The 16760-nt window shown below is 51.0% G+C and overlaps 1 protein-coding gene across 3 annotated transcripts in view; it reads left to right on the top strand.

Annotated features, from left to right (window-relative positions):
- LOC116990544 (Golgi integral membrane protein 4-like) overlaps window positions 1-16528 on the top strand; it is a 32662-nt gene extending 16134 nt beyond the window's left edge. For 2 of the 3 annotated variants that reach the window (XM_033048317.1, XM_033048315.1), the window contains 11 exons: window positions 169-222; window positions 446-596; window positions 1169-1251; window positions 3907-4068; window positions 5113-5343; window positions 6776-6921; window positions 8877-9142; window positions 10549-10643; window positions 10895-11041; window positions 11927-11992; window positions 16026-16528. In XM_033048317.1, the coding sequence (XP_032904208.1) occupies window positions 169-222; window positions 446-596; window positions 1169-1251; window positions 3907-4068; window positions 5113-5343; window positions 6776-6921; window positions 8877-9142; window positions 10549-10643; window positions 10895-11041; window positions 11927-11992; window positions 16026-16145 (1521 nt within the window). In that variant the 3' untranslated portion in view covers window positions 16146-16528. The remainder of the gene's footprint in view (window positions 1-168; window positions 223-445; window positions 597-1168; window positions 1252-3906; window positions 4069-5112; window positions 5344-6775; window positions 6922-8876; window positions 9143-10548; window positions 10644-10894; window positions 11042-11926; window positions 11993-16025) is intronic. The other variant, XM_033048316.1, reaches the window with a different exon arrangement.
- Window positions 16529-16760: the final 232 nt, after the last annotated feature.

Below are 16760 nucleotides of genomic sequence, written 5' to 3'. Positions count from 1 at the left end.
ACATGAAGCTGGGGTTGGTGGGTGCGGGGGTGGGACGGAGGGTCTGGGCTGGGATAGTTGGGGGCACGAGGGAGATGCGCTGCGGAGTTTGTGCCGTGGGGTGATTCCGTGTAACACGCGTGTTTCTGCCGCAGTGACTAACCTATCCCTGGTCCAACTCTCTTGCAGCAGGATGCCATGAATCGGTACGGTGCCCTCAGCTCCCAGCACAATATACTGAAGGTGAGTGTGGCCACTGGTATCGCGGCCCCTCACCAGGCGGGTGGACGGACGGCTGCAACACTTTCCCTGCTTTACTGATGCTAGCGGGCAGCGGTAGAGTTGCTCCCTCGCAGAGCCGGGGACCCGGGTTGGATCCTGGCCACGGGTGCTGTGTGGGTGCGGTGGGGACCGGGTCCTGTGTGCGGGGAGCGCGCTGTACTGATGCAGGATGTTGCTTTCCCAGAACCAGCACGAGGAGATGAAGAAGCAGCTGGTGGGGCTGCAGCTCCAACACAACAGCCTACAGCTGGAGCACAGGAAGGCAATGGAGAGCCACAGCCAGCAGTACCTGCAGCTCCATCAGCAGAAGGAGCTCGAGATCAGCAGCCTGCAGGGTGGGTGAGGGGGTGGGGGGGTGTGGGTGGGGGAGTGGGTGTGGGTGCGGGCATGAGTGTGGGTGAGGGTGACGGTGGATGTTGGTGAGGGCAAGGGTGGGTGGGTGTGGATGAGTGTGTGTGGGGGGGTGTGAGTGGCTGAGTGTGGGTGAGGGCGTGGAAGAATGTGTGGGTGGGTGGGCACGAGCGTGAGCCTGTGGGTGTGCGTGTGAACATGTGAGTGTGGAAGTGCGTGACATGTTCACAGACGAGTGAGCGTGTATGAGTGCGCGTGTGAGTGTGAACACGCAAGAGTGAGCGGGCATGCAAGTGGGCAGGTGTGAGCGTGCAGAAGAGAGTGCACACGTGGGCGTGAGTGCGTGCGGGTGTGAGTACAAGGTGGGCGCTTGTGTGTGAGGGGCTGCGTGTGGATGAATGAACCTGCCCCGACTGTTAATGGATGAGTGAGCAGACTGTGCAGATGGGGCTGCTGTGCTGTCTGTGTGGGTCGGAGGCGTTGCGATCGGCGTTACGACATGCGGAGCGGCATCAAGACCAAGGCCACTAACTGGGCGGTTTCCCCCCCCTCACAGACAACGTGCTGAAGCTTAGGCTGGAGAGTAAACAGCTGCGGCAAACGCACCAGGAGATGCACCTGCAGCTGGCCAAGGCACAGGTAGGTACGCACCAGCGAGGCCTTGCTTCATCGTTCCAAGGGAGCTGCCCTTTGCTTCTGTCCACTTGGTCAGAGATCCAGTGGCATGATCCCTTTTGCTGAGCGACTGTACTTAATGTTGGGGTTGCTGCAAATGGCAGCACAGAATAATGCAGCGGTTTTGGCCTTTGGCCGAGTTATTTCTGCTCCGACGATTTTTGATTGGTTTTGGTTTATCGATAAAGATCAGAAACAGTCCCTTTGGCTCCATGAATACATGCCAACCATCGATCACCCGCTCGCACCAGCTCCATGTTATCTCACTCCCTACACACTAGGGACAATTTACGGAGGCCAATTAACTTACAAACCTGCAGGTTTTTGTCATGTTTAGTTTTAGATTTGTTTATTGTCACGTGTACTGAGGTACAGTGAAAAGCTTTTTGTTACGTGCTAACCAGTCAGCGGAAAGACTATAGTGTTCAAAAGGGAACTGCAGATGCTGGAATATCGAAGGTACACAAAATTGCTGGGAAAACTCAGCGGGTGCAGCAGCATCTATGGAGCGAAGGACCCTTCGCTCCATAGATGCTGCTGCACCCGCTGAGTTTCCACAGCAATTTTGTGTACCAGCGGAAAGACTATACATGGTTACAATCGAGCCGTCCACAGTGTATAGATACAGGATAAAGGGAATTATGTTTAGTGCAAGATAAAGGCCAGGAAAGTCCAATTGAATGGTAGACACAAAATGCTGGAGTAACTCAGCGGGACAGGCAGCATCTCTGGAGAGAAGGAAAGGGTGATGTTTCTTCAGACTGAAGAAGGTTCTCGACCCGAAACGTCACCCATTCCTTCTCTCTTGCACAAAACATTATTCACTTTGTGGCCATCTTCGAGGTAGATGGTGGCTCAGGACCGCACTCTAGATGTTGATAGGATGGTTCAGTTATGATAGGATGGTTCAAATGGTAGACAATAGACAATAGGTGCAGGAGTAGGCCATTCGGCCCTTCGAGCCAGCACTGTCTTGGATATGAGACCTGATTTTTCTCCCATTCCCCAAGACAGTGTTTGCGATTTTTAACAAGGACAGAAAACGAAGAGCTTCACTGAGATTAACAGCACTTCTAAATCTGGCATAATGGAAAACTGTGCCAGCAAAATCTCAGTAAGCTCTAAGTAAGGTTCTGTGTTACTGCACTGTTATAAAAGGCAAAACTCTAGCCCAGGAATAGAAGGGTTGGTAATAAACGTCTGAAGAAAGGCCCCGACCCAAAACGTTATTTAAAGTTAGCCTGTCTTTTTTCTTTAGCCGGAGGGTGGTGAATCTGAAATTTATTGCCACAGTCATTGGGTATTTTTAAACCGGATATTGACAGGTTCTCAGTTTAGAGATACAGCGCGGAAACAGGCCCTTCGTGCCACCAGGTCCGCGCCGACCAGCGATCCCCGCACATTAACACTATCCTACGCCCACGAGGGACTATTTTTACATTTACCAAACCAATTAACCTATAAACCTGTACGTCTTTGGAGTGTGGGAGGAGACCGAAGACCTCGGAGAAAACCCACGCAGGTCACGGGGACAACGTACAAACTCCGTACAGACAGCATCCATAGTCGGGATCGAACCCGGATCTCCGGCGCGGCGTTCGCTGTAAAGCAGCAACTCTACCGCTGCGCCACCGTGTTTATAAAGGGTGCCATAATTTCATAAGTTATAGGAACAGAATTAGACCATTCGGCCCATCAAGTCTATTCCTCCATTCAATCAGGACTGATCTATCTATCTTTTCATCTCAACCCCGCATTCTCCTGCCTTCTCAACATCACCCCTAACACCCATACTCTTCAAGAATCTATCCATCTCTGCCTTAAAAATATCCATTGACTGGGCCTCCTCAGTCTTCTGTTGCAATGAATTCCACAGATTCACCACCCTCTGACTAACGAAATTCATCCTCATCTCCTTCCTAAAGGAACGTCCTTTTATTCCGAGGCTGTGTTCTCTGGTCCTAGACTCTCCCACGAGAGGAAACATCCTGTCCACATTCACTCTATCCAGGCCTTTCGCTATTTGGTAAGTTTCAATGAGGTCCCCTCCCCCTCAAAGGTTTTGGGAAGAAGGCAGGAGAGAAACACTGCTTGTGGCTGGGTTTGGTGCATGGTTCTGGTATGGTTTTCCTTCGTGGTTATGGGAGCGTTGCCTTTCCTGATACCCGTTTTTGCTGTTGTGTTCTGGTCAGCTGGAATTCTCCACCAAGTTGGCCCAAACCTATCCTCAGTGTGGCACAGCGGTAGAGTTGCTGCCTTGCAGCGCCAGAGACCCCGGGTGCTGTCTGTGTGGAGTTTGACGGTTCTCCCTGTGACCACGTGGGTTTTCTCCGGGTGCTCCGGTCTCCTCCCACACTCCTACGACGTGCGGGTTTGTAGTTTAATTGGCTTTGGTAAAATTGTAACTTGTCCCGAGTGTGTGTAGGATAGTGTTAGTGTTCGGGGTGACCGCTGGTCGGCGTGGACTCGGTGGGCTGAAGGTCCTGTTTCCACGCTGTATCTCTAAAGCCTTACACGTGATGAGCACTGACCTCTCCCTCGCTCTCTGCCCCCCCCCCCCCAGCTGTGTTGCATTGCCCCGGTCAGATGCCGACTGTCCACTTGTGTTTGCGTTCCCAGGGCCAGCTGGAAGAGTTCAGGCAGCTGAAGGAAGCTCTCAATGGGATGCCGAGTTTCAAAAAGCCCGGCCTAAAGCCCACCGTGCAGCAGGTACAGAACCAAGCAGGACGCCGGCAACCCTGGCCCCCGGCTAACAACCAGGCAAACGTCGCTGATCAGAAGGTGCGGCTCGTTTAAGGCAAAACCTTCCCACATTTTTCACCCCAAATTTGTACGTCAGTTCCTGACTGATGTAAATATATTTTTTAAAAGACACAGAATGCTGGAGGAACTCAGCGGGCCAGACTGCGTCTCTGGAGACCATTTCTTCATAAGACATAGGAGCAGAATTAGTCCATTTGGCCCATCTAGTCGACTCTGCCATTCAATCCTGGCTGGCCTATTTTTCCCCCACCACCCCATTCTCCTGCCCTCCCCGTAACCACTGACACCAGTACTAATCAAGAACCTGCCAATCTCCGCTTTAAAAATACCCGATGACTTGGCCTCCACAGCCGTCTGTTGCAATGAATTCCACAAATCAGTAAGTCAGTTTATCAGTCAGTTTCGTCTATTGTCCACGTGTACCGAGGTAAAAGCTTTTTGTTGTGTGATAACCATCCAGCAGAAAGACTATAGTTGTTTACAATCGGACCGTTCACAGAGCACAGATACATGATAACGTTTAGTGCAAGGTAAAGCCAGTCATAGCTAAACAGAGATTTAATGTTGTGGAGCGATTGTCATATGTGATTGTAGATCTGCTTCTGTGGCGAGCACGCACCTAGTCACCTGGTTTGAGCGCCATCTTGGAAGCAATTCATTGGCAGGGAACACAGAGTGATGTTGTTATGAAGACCCACTGCACCAACAGATGTTATAAAGACCCACCCGTCCTGCCGCTGGCAACAGTCCGAGTCTCCCGCTGTGCTGTGCTGTGGTTTATTCAGATGCGAGGGATTCATAAGTGATAGGAGCAGAATTAGGCCATTCGGCCCATCAAGTCTACTCCGCCATTCAATCATGGCTGATCTCTCCGTCATTCTCCCCGCACCCATACTAGTCAACAATCTATCTATCTCTGGTTTAACATTATCCACTGACTTGTCCTCCACAGCCGTCTGGGCTGAACCATTGTACATTTTGTTGATCATCGCCTGCTTTGATCTGTTCGCGATGCACGGCCCCCCCCACCACGGACTTGTCACCGACTGTCGTCCCGTGCAGGTGGAGCAGCAGCTGCCGGCGCTGGCGGATGGAGGACAGGCGGCCGGGGGAGGGGGAGCAGCCACCGGCGACAGACCTGGGGAACCAGCCGCGGGGGAGACTCCCGGACAAGGGGAGCGGCCGCAGCACGGGGGCTCCCCCGCCTGGCAGAGGGAGGAACCGCGGGCGGAAGGTGCCAACCGTGTGCCGCGGGTCGCCAGGACGGTGAACAACCTGCCCCCCGGCAACCAGGTGAGGTCCCGGCACGAGACTGTGTGTGTGTGTGTGCGCGCGCGTGTGTGTGTGTGCGCGTGTGTGTGCGCCTGCCCGTGTGTGTGCGCGCGCGTGTGTGTGTGTGCGTGTGTGTGCGCCTGCCCGTTTGTGTGCGCCTGCCCGTGTGTGTGTGTGCGCCTGCCCGTGTGTGTGTGCGCGCCTGCCCGTGTGTGTGTGCGCCTGCCCGTGTGTGTGTGTGCGCGGCAGAGAGACATGGAGAGGGCGGGCCAGCTGGGGTGGGAGCTGGCTTGTTAATCAGTTTTTGTACAACTTGGGATAGACACAAAAAGCCGGAGCAACTCAGCGGGACAGGCAGCATCTCTGGAGAGAAGGAACGGGTGACGTTTCGGGTGGAGGCCCTTCATCCGGCTGAGGGTCAAGGGAGAGGGGAAACGAGGGGCGGAAGGGTTCAAGGAGCATGCGAGGTGTGAAAAGGACAGATTAAAGCAGACGATGATCAAGGGAATGTTGGACGTGGGGAAGGTGACAATGAGGCATGCAAACAGCAAAATTATTCAGTGAAACTAGCTGGAGAACTAGGGTGGGGGAGGGACAGAGAGAGAGGGGATGCAAGGGTTATGTGAAGTTAGAGAAATCAATATTATAACAGTGTTGTAAGGTGCCTACGTGAAATATGACCTTGACCTGGTGGGTTTCCTCCAGGTGCTCTGGTTTACACTTGCATTACAAAGATGTATGGGTTTGTAGGTTAATTCTCCTCTGTGAGTTACCCCGAATGTGCGGGGAGTGCAGGAGGAAGTGGGAGAACATAGAACCAGTGTGAACGGGTGATTGATGGTCGGCATGGGCTCTTTGGGCCGAAGGGCCTGCTGTTTCCTTGCTTCATCTCTAAACTCAGCGTAGGTTCACGAGATTGATCCCTGGGATGGCGGGACTGTCATATGAGGAAAGATTGAAAAGACTAGGCTTGTATTCACTGGAGTTTAGAAGGATGAGGGGATATCTTATAGAAACATATAAAATTATAAAAGGACTGGACAAGCTAGATGCAGGAAAAATGTTCCCAATGTTGGGCGAGTCCAGAACCAGGGGCCAGAGTCTTGGAATAAAGGAGAGGTCATTTAAGACTGAGGTGAGAAAAAACTTTTTCACCCAGAGAGTTGTGAATTTGTGGAATTCCCTGCCACAGAGGGCAGTGGAGGCCAAGTCACTGGATGGATTTAAGAGAGAGTTAGATAGAGCTCTAGGGGCTAGTGGAGTCAAGGGATATGGAGAGAAGGCAGGCACGGGTTATTGATAGGGGACGATCAGCCATGATCACAATGCATGGCGGTGCTGGCTCCAAGGGCCGAATGGCCTCCTCCTGCACCTATTTTTTATGTTCTATATTCTAACTAAACCAAAGTAAATGACAATTAAACACTCCTGACTCTCGGTTCTTGCTTCGTAGGTGCAGGAGATGTTGCAGGACAATGGCCCGGAGCGGACACTTGGTGGCACTGCTGAGCAAGAGCAGGGCCAGGGGGTAGCTGGACAACATGGGTCGATGGCCTTGAGTGGGCTGGAGGTAGGGGGCGCCCTGAAGCAGGTGCAGAGGTGGGTCGCAGGTCCAGCCCCTCACACCCACCCCCACGCTCCTCATTCATTCACACAGAGAAGCAGAGAAGGGTCGCGAGGATGTTGCCAGGACTTGAGGGCCTGAGCTACAGGGAGAGGTTGAGCAGGCTGGGGGGGACTCTATTCCTTGGAGCGCAGGAGGATGAGGCGTGACCTTATTGAGGTGTTTAAAATCATGAGAGGAATAGATCGGGTCTCTTGCCCAAAGTTGGGGAATCAAGAACCAGAGGACATGGGTTTAAGGTGAAGGGGGAAAGATTTAATAGGAATCTGAGGGGTAATTTTTTTCACACAGACGGTGATGGGTGTATGGAATGAGCTGCTGGAGGAGGTAGCTGAGGCAGCGTTTGAGAAACATTAGGACAAGTACATGGATGGGATATGTTTAGAGGGATATGTGCCAATAATGCAGGCAGGTGGGAGTAGTCTGGATGGGGCATGTTGGTCAGTACGGGCATGTTGGTCAGTACGGGCATGTTGGTCAGTACAGGCAAGTTGGGCCGAAGGGCCTGTTTCCACGTTGTAGGGCTCTAACGGGCAAGTCTTCACAGAGCACAAGTTCAAGTTCAAGTAAGTTTATTGTCATGTGTCCCTGTATAGGACAATGAAATTCTTGCTTTGCTTAAGCACACAGAACATAGTAGGCATTTACTACAAAACAGATAAATGTGTCCATATACCATGATATAAATATATACACTCGTGAATAAATAAACTGGTAGTGCAAATAGCAGAAAGTGGTTGCTAATAATCAGAGTTTTGTCCGAGCCAGGTTTAATAGCCTGATGGCTGTGTGTAAGTAGCTATTCCTGAACCTGGTTGTTGCAGTCTTCAGGTGCCTGTACCTTCTACCTGAAGGTAGCAGGGAGATGAGTGTGTGGCCAGGATGGTGTGGGTCTTTGATGATACTGCCAGCCTTTTTGAGGCAGCGACTGCGATAAATCCCCTCGATGGAAGGAAGGTCAGAGCCGATGATGGACTGGGCAGTGTTTACTACTTTTTGTAGTCTTTTCCTCTCCAGGGCGCTCAAATTGCCAAACCAAGCCACGATGCAACCGGTCAGCATGCTCTCGACTGTGCACCTGTAGAAGTTAGAGAGAGTCTTCCTTGACAATCCGACTCTCCGTAATCTTCTCAGGAAGTAGAGGCGCTGATGAGCTTTTTTGATAATTGCGTTAGTGTTCTCGGACCAGGAAAGATCTTCAGAGAAACAAACAGAACAAAGGGGCGGCACACTTCATAAGTTATAGGAGCAGAGGCCATTCGGCCCATTGAGTCAAATCCGCCATTCAATCATGGCTGATCTATGAATGGCGGTGCTGGCTCGATGGGCTGAATGGCCTACTCCTGCACCTATTGTCTATTGACAGTCTTTAATATTTCTACTCTGGGGGGAAAAAAGTTCTGACTTCAAAGGTTTCAAAGATCTTTGATTGTCATGTGTACCAATTAATGTCCAGTATTATGCAAATTACCATACAGCCAGACAGGGGGGGGGAAAGTATTTGCCTGTCTACCCTATCTATGCCTCACATAATTTTATAAGCTTTCAGGTCTCCCCTCTAGATACGGACTACACAGGAGGTTCCTCTTTAATATATCACCCCTCACCTTGCTTAAGCCCTCTAGTTTTAGAAGTCTCTACTCTGGGACAAAAGGAAACCGGTGATCCCGGAGAAAGCCCACGTGGTCACAGTGAGAATGTATAGATCGCATCCGTAGTCGGGATGGAACCCGGGTCCCTGGCGCTGTGAAGCAGCAACTCTACCGCTGCGCCACTGTGCTTCTAAAAAGTATTTCTCAACGCAAACAGCGATTTCCCCCCCCCTTCCCCGCGTACATATTTCAGGGTGATTCCTCCAGCGGATTCCTCCGTCGAGCTGAGACACTTTGAGTGAGTTGCTGCAGTTTGATTTGCTCTCCTCTGCCCACAGGTGGGATGAGATTATCAACGCCGTGAATGGAGACGTGGAATACCATCGGGAGAGCCGAGCGGAGAACGGCCTGGGGCCTCCGGTCACTCCGGCAAGGAACGTCAGGAGCTACTGGAATCCCGGGCATGGGAACGCCAACTGGAGTCTGGACCGTGGAGGCGACGGGAGGGAGAGACTTGAGGAGATGCATCAGAGAATGGGTAGAGATCTACACCGCTGGTCAGCTGATATTTATCCCATGGGCAGACTAAAGCACACTTGGACGGGTACATGCATAGTTGAGTTTTTCAGTTTAGTTTAGAGATACAGCGTGGAAACGGGCCATTCGGCCCACGGGGTCCATGCCGACACGGGATTACATGATACCCGTGGCGGGGGGGTAACTCACCCCGACCTGACCCCTCGGGTTCCTATTAAATCTTTCCTCCCTCACCTTAAACCCTTGACCTCTGGTTCCTGATTCTCCTACTCTGAGATAGAGGCCGTGCGTTTACCCGATCTATACCTTTCGTGATTTTACACACCTCTATAAGATCACTCCTCATCCTCCTGCGCTCCAAGGAATAAAGACCCAGCTGCTCAATCTCTCCCTATAGCTCCGGCCCTCGAGTCCTGGGAGATTTAAGGAACGAGCTGCCAGAGCCCGGAGGAGGTAGTTGAGGCAGATACTATAACAACAGGTGCATGGATAGGACAGGTTTAGAGGGAGATGGGTCAAACGCAGGCAGGTGGGACTAGTTTAGATGGGGCATGTTGGTCGGTGTGGGCAAGGGCCAGTTTTCACACTGTGTGACTCTGTGACTCTATGGAGTGGAGGTGGGACCGAGATGCCCCCGAATCGCTGGTTTCACCCACTTCTCCCTCGACATCTCCTCCTCCGACACCAGTGCCTCTGAGCTGCCAGACATCTGCTTTGGATGAGTCATGTGTTTCTGCGGCTCGTGTATTCGGAGCTGAACGCTGACTGTGACTGTAAACAACATTTAGTGACCTTGTCAGCGACAGATCCAGCCCATCAGTACGTGCAGTATCTGACAGCAACAGTGACTGCCCTAACACCGCCCTCCGACATACACTTCCCACCTATGGCCCTGGTGGCCACTCCCTTCTCCTCCCCTCTCCCATCGGGTAAGAGGTACAGAAGTGTGACAACGCACACCTCCAGATTCAGGGACAGTTTCTTCCCGACTAACATCAGGCAACTGAACCATCCTACCAGCAACGAGCAGGAGTCCTGACCTCCCATCTACCTCATTGGAGACCCTCGGTCTACCTTTAATCAGACTTCACTGGACTATCCTGCATTAAAATTTATTCCCTTTTGCCTGTATCTGTGAATGACTTGATTTTTTTTGTTTAGTTTGGTGTTTGTTGCATACTCTGTTTGATTAGTCTTAATCCTCTCTCCCCCCCCCCCCCCTCTCCCTCATCCCCTACTCTCCTCTCCCCCTCCCCCCCTCTCCACCCCGTCCATCTCTCTTTCCCCTCCCTGTCTCATCCCCTCCCTCTGCCCCTTCCCCCTCTTCCTACCCCCAATCCCTCACCACCAATCCCTCTCCACCAATCCCTCTCCCTACCCCATTACCAAGTTGCTTGTGTTACCGTCGGCTGGTTGTTAACGCTGCCATTGTGCAGCTGGGCTATCTATAATTTGGTCTCGCTTGTTTTCTAGACCATGGGTTGAAGGAAGCGGGGAAGATGAACGCCGAGAAGCTGTTTGCCCGAGCCCTGTCGTCCCGGAGAGAGCCCATTCCACAGGAGCCGCTGGTGAGTTGCGGCACTCCGCTCCCCCCGCACTCTCCACTACTTCCTCTGCTGGGGGGGGGGGCAGAGTGGGGCGAGGGGGGGGAGAAAGGGGCGAGGGGGGAGAGAAGGGCAGTGGGGGGGGGGGAGGGGCGAGGGGGGGGGGGGTGAGAGGGGGGGGGTGAGAGGGGCGGGGGGGAGGGGCGAGGGGGGGGGGGGGTGAGAGGGGCAGGAGGGAGTAAGGCCGGGTTCAGTGTTTCCTTCTGTCTCTGCAGATGCCCGACGTTGATGAGGACCCGGCTCAGGACCCCAACAACCAGGGTGAGGATGAGTTTGAAGAAGCTGAACTGGAGCGGCCGGGCTTTGCAGCGAAGGTGGGCGGGGTGAAGGAGCAGCAGCTCCTGGCCAGGCCGGCGGCAAAGGTATGGCACACACGCACGCACACACACACACACGCACACACACACGCACACACACACACACACACACACACGCACTACACACACACACACACACACACACACACACATACACTACACACACACACACGCACTACACACACACACACGCACTACACACACACACACACGCACTACACACACACACACACACACACACACACGCACTACACACACACACATACACTACACACACACACACGCACTAACCACACACACACACACACACACACTACACACACACACACACACACACTACACACACACACACACGCACGCACTACACACACACACACGCACGCACTACACACGCACGCACTACACACACGCACGCACACACACGTTCACACACACAGACACACACAGACCTGCCTCAACACTTGTCCTGGACTCCTCTCCCCTTTCCCTCCCCTCCCCTCCTCCATTCTTTCCTTCCCGTTCTCCTTTATTCTCCCACTCGTTCCCCCACCTTCTCACTGCCCCCCCTTCATTCTTTATCCCCTGTTACCTCCCCGACTCTCCTTCCCCCCTGCTTCTCCAGTCACTCCCCCCTCCCCTCCCCTCCCACTATCTCTCCTCACTCTTCACTTTCCTCTCTCCCTGCCCCCAGTCTCCTTCCACTCCCGCTAGTTTCCCCCCCCCTCCCCCATGCTTGCTGTTTACCCCACCCCGCTCACCCCTTGCACCCACCCCATTATCCCCCTGCAGCTGAGAGCGGGGGAGTGTCGCAGCACGGCAACAACGGGAACATGAACACCTCAAATTCTCCGCAGTATCGCGACTGCAGAATCAACGGAGATGAAGACAAGATCCTTTCTCTAAATTCTTCTCTGCTCTATCCACCTCTAGAACGCTGCACGTAAAGAAGGCGCTAACATCATGGACGAGTATCAGGAAGATCAAGAGGCGGAAAATGTAAGCGGTACACAGGGGCGGCACGGTGGCGCAGCGGTAGAGTCGCTGCTTTACAGCGCCAGAGACCCGGGTTCGATCCCGACTACGGGTGCTGTCTGTACGGAGTTTGCCCCCTCTCCCTGTAACTGCGTGGGTTTTCTCCGGGTGGTCCAGTTTCTTCCCACATTCAAGAGATGTGCAGGTTGGTAGGTTAATTGGCTTCTGTAATTGTCCCTAGTGTCTAGGATAGAATGAGTATAGGGGAGATCACTTATAGGCGCGGACTCGGTGGGCCGAAGGGCCTATTTTCACGCTGTATCTCTGAACTAAACTAAATTCTGGGCCGAGACAGTTTCCATTTAGATATGGTGAATAATGCAACAATGAAAATGTCTAATGCCACAGTAGTTAAGGAGATCTAACAAAGAACAACAACTGTAAAGGATTCCACAAGGTCACAGACAGGTTGGTAACATGGTCAGGTGGCCCAGTTCATTCATTCCTTCTCCCCCTCCCATCCGGCAGAAGGGACAGCAGCTTCTACCCCTCTGTTATCAGGCTTCTGAACTGTCCTTCCATAAATACAGTACTGTCCGATTCACCTCTACCCCATTACGGACAATGGACTTTGTCATAAGGAAGAGGAGTAGAATTAGGCCATTCGGCCCATCAAGTCTATTCTGCCATTCAATCGTGGCTGATCTATCTCTCCCTCCTAACCCCATTCTTCTGCCTTCTCCCCATAACCCCTGACACCAGTACTAATCAAGAATCTATCTATCTCTGCCTTAACAATATCCACTTATTTGGCCTCCACCGCCTTCTGTGTGGCAAATAATTCCACAGATTCACCGCCCTCTGACTAAAAAAAATTCTCCTCGTCTTCCTAAAAGAATGTCCCTTAATTCTGAGGCCATGACCTCTGGTCCTAAGACTCTCCCACTAGTGGAAACTTCTTCTCCACATCCACTCTATCCAAACCTTTGACTATTCTGTGTTTCAATGAGGTTCCCCACCCCCTTCATTCTTCTAAACTCCAGCGAGTACAGGCCCTGTGCCGACAAACTCTCATCATAGGTTAACCCACTCATTCCTGGGATCATTCTTGTTAACCTCCTCTGCACCCTCTCAAGAGCCAGCACATCCTCGGATATGGTGCCCAATCTCCCCCTTTGCTCCACTCATTGTACTTGAGTTTGACTTGATTGTATTTATGTATAGTTTAATCTGATTTAATTGAATAGTATGCAAAACAAAGCCTTTACTGTATTTCGGTACCTGTGACAATAATCAACTTAAACCTATTTAAAATGGAGGGGTGGCACAAGGTATTAGGAAAAGCAAAAAAAATAGGAAGTAAACATTTAGCAGAAGTTGTGTGTAGAGACATCTCGGGTTTCAGAAACATAATTACCTGAGAGTGTTAAGGGCCTGTCTCCCCGTTGGATTGCAACCTTGTCGTGGTCGGGGAGCGTGTGTGTCTCAGTGACCCCTAGAGCGATGCCAGCGGGAGACTCTTCTCCTGTTAGGGTCTCCCACGCTGGACAGGTGGAAGGTTACAGGCAAGACGAAGAGCGATCCACTGGTCCTCCAGGTTGGAGATTGAGCACTAGGGCTAACAACCCTGTCTCCTAAAACACATATGTTACGGAAACAGCAACTGAAGGAACCTCCGTTGCTGCCCTACATGCCAGGAAGCATAATAGGCAAAGTATGGTAGCGTTAAGGGCGTGTCCCACTTGGCCATTATTTTTTTTCGGCGATTGCCGACGTCATATCAATGTGGCCAAATGATTTTGAACATTTCAAAATCCAGCGGCGACAAAAAAAATTGTTGCGACACTTGGAAAATCACGAGAGAAAAAATAATCGCGCGGCAAATCTCTCAGTGACCTGATACGTCAGTCGCCGAAAACAATCGCCCAGTGGGACAGGCCCTTTAGTGCTCTTAGAAAGATTACCCTGCCCTGCAGATGAAATTTAATTATAGTTGCAGAAATTTAAGATAATTGAATTTGGAAGCTAATTTTAAGATAATTAAATTCAGTTACGGATGATAAAAATCAGGCAGAACTTTGATAATTGGATTAAGAAAAGAGCAATTTGGAGAAGTCACTGATTTAAAATGGGAAGAATTGTGGTGGAGTCAGATATGTCAAACAGGGTGAATCTGGAGGTCAAGGAGGAGGTCATGTACAAAGGGACAATGGGGGTAACGAGGATGATTTAGGATTGATTTAAAGTTCGCCATTAACATCCCAAAGACGTGCGGATTTGTTGGTTAATTGTGGCCTCAGTAGAATTGCCCCAAGTGTGTAGGGAGTGGATGAGATAGTGGGATAACATAGAGCTAGTGTCGACGGGTGACAGGGGTCGGCGTGGACCGAAGGGCCCGTTTCCACGCTGTATCTCTACATCAAAGGTTGCATAGGTTTCATGTGAAGGGGGAAAGCTTTTATAGGAATCCGAGGGGTCATTTTTTCACGCAAAGGATGGTGGGTGAATGGAACGTGCTGCCAGGGGAGGTGGTAGAGTCAAGGACTATAGCAACATTTCGGCCCGAAGCGTTGCCCATTTCCCTCGCTCCATAGATGCTGCCGCACCCGCTGAGTGTCTCCAGCAATTTTGTCTACCTTTGATTTTCCAGCATCTGCAGTTCCTTCTTGAACACAGCAACATTTGAGAAGCAGGGACATGGATAGGATGGGTTTGGAGGGATATGGGCCAAATACAAGCAAGTGGGATGAGTGCAGCTGGGACATGTTGGTCGGCATGGGCAGGTTGGGCCGAAGGGCCTTTTTCTTCACAGTAGGACTCGATGACTCTAAACTAAACGGGTCGATCTGTTTCTCCACTGCAGGCTACGGTGAACTCTTTGTTGGCCCAGTTTTGATTTTAAAGGCTGCTGTGGTGATTGTGGACAAGTGTAGCACGGTGAGGTGACACTGACAGGAGTAGAGGTTTAGTTTAGGAATACAGAACGTAAACAGGCCCTTCGGCCCAACGAGTCCGCCCCGGCCATCGATCCCCATAGACTATAGTGCTAACCTACACACAATTAACAATTCTTACCCAAGCCAATTAACCTACAAACCTGGACGTCTTTGGGGTGTGGGAGGTAACCGCAGCACCAGGAGAAAACCCACGCAGGTCACGGGGAGAACGGGCAGCAGCCGCAGTCGGGATCGAACCCGGGTCTCTGGCGCCGTAAGGCAGCAACTCTGGGAATAACCGTGCATAGTTCCTTGAAGGTGGAATCTCATATAGATAGGGTGGTAAAGAAAGCTTTTGGTGTGCTAGCCTTTATAAATCAGAGCATTGAGTATAGAAGCTGGGATGTAATGTTAAAATTGTACAAGGCATTGGTGAGACCAAATCTGGAGTATGGTGTACAATTTTGGTCGCCCAATTATAGGAAGGATGTCAACAAAATAGAGAGAGTACAGAGGAGATTTACTAGAATGTTGCCTGGGTTTCAACAACTAAGTTACAGAGAGAGGTTGAATAAGTTAGGTCTTTATTCTCTGGAGCGCAGAAGGTTAAGGGGGGACTTGATAGAGGTCTTTAAAATGATGAGAGGGATAGACAGAGTTGATGTGATCAAGCTTTTCCCTTTGAGAATAGGGAAGATTCAAACAAGAGGACATGACTTCAGAATTAAGGGACAGAAGTTTAGGGGTAACATGAGGGGGAACTTCTTTACTCAGAGAGTGGTAGCAGTGTGGAATGAGCTTCCAGTGGAAGTGGTGGCGGCAGGTTCGTTGGTATCATTTAAAAATAAATTGGATAGGCATATGGATGAGAAGGGAATGGAGGGTTATGGTATGAGAGCAGGCAGGTGGGACTAAGGGAAAAAAGTTGTTCGGCACGGACTTGTAGGGCTGAGATGGCCTGTTTCCGTGCTGTAATTGTTATATGCTTATATCGGAGGTGCTGTGTATAAAGGGTGCAGGCCTTGTGTGAAACTCCACATTTCACTTGGTGGCCCAGCGTGGGTTTTCGGACGGGGCCCTTGCATTTGCTCCACGTCATGTCGTGCGTTCTTTTGTCCCAGGAGGACAACGGAGGCGAGATGGACGATGAGCAGGAAGATGTCGACCTCGCCCGTAAGGACGCCACTGAAGAGGAGGCTGTGCCCGGAGACGATGAGGCCAACAGGGATGAAGAATATTGAATCCCCGGATGGACAGCGTGCGCTGGTGTGGACATGGGATGGATTCTTATTCCCAACGTGAGGAGACGGAGATTAAGGAGCTAAGCTGCTGTTCCAAGCAGTTGCTGTCCCTACACATTTCACTTAACATTGTGAACTGCAAGAGTAAGGCAGAGTTTGATATCTGAGCTCAAGGTTTTTTTCCATCTGACCTCCTTACAGTCACAATTTAAAGTTTGACTAAATGTTATTGGTCCAATGGTCACAAACTGGTGAATATCCCTCTCCTGGGGAACAGTTGGTCAGGAAGAATCTGAACACATTATTGATTGGACCAAGTAAGCCCATGGTTCATTGGAATAAGAAGGGCATCGAAGTGATGAAGATAAATTTGTTCATTTTGTGCAACGAAGTACATTTGGATATTTTTTTACACACAGTGTCATTTCTTGACAATATGTACTGTTCATTTATTTGCTATTGCCACTGATCCCTTGGCAATGATGGAGAACAAGTATTCGTTTTGGAGACTGTGGTACAAAAACAAATAACTTTTGACCTGCGGGATTTGATCTTTGCTTCTATACAACACAGTGGACGCTACACTTTGCTGTGCCTGCTTGAGATCATCTTTTT

Source organism: Amblyraja radiata, chromosome 31 (assembly GCF_010909765.2).
Source record: "Amblyraja radiata isolate CabotCenter1 chromosome 31, sAmbRad1.1.pri, whole genome shotgun sequence".
NCBI lineage: Eukaryota > Metazoa > Chordata > Chondrichthyes > Rajiformes > Rajidae > Amblyraja > Amblyraja radiata.
This window is presented reverse-complemented; position numbering and strand designations above follow the sequence as displayed.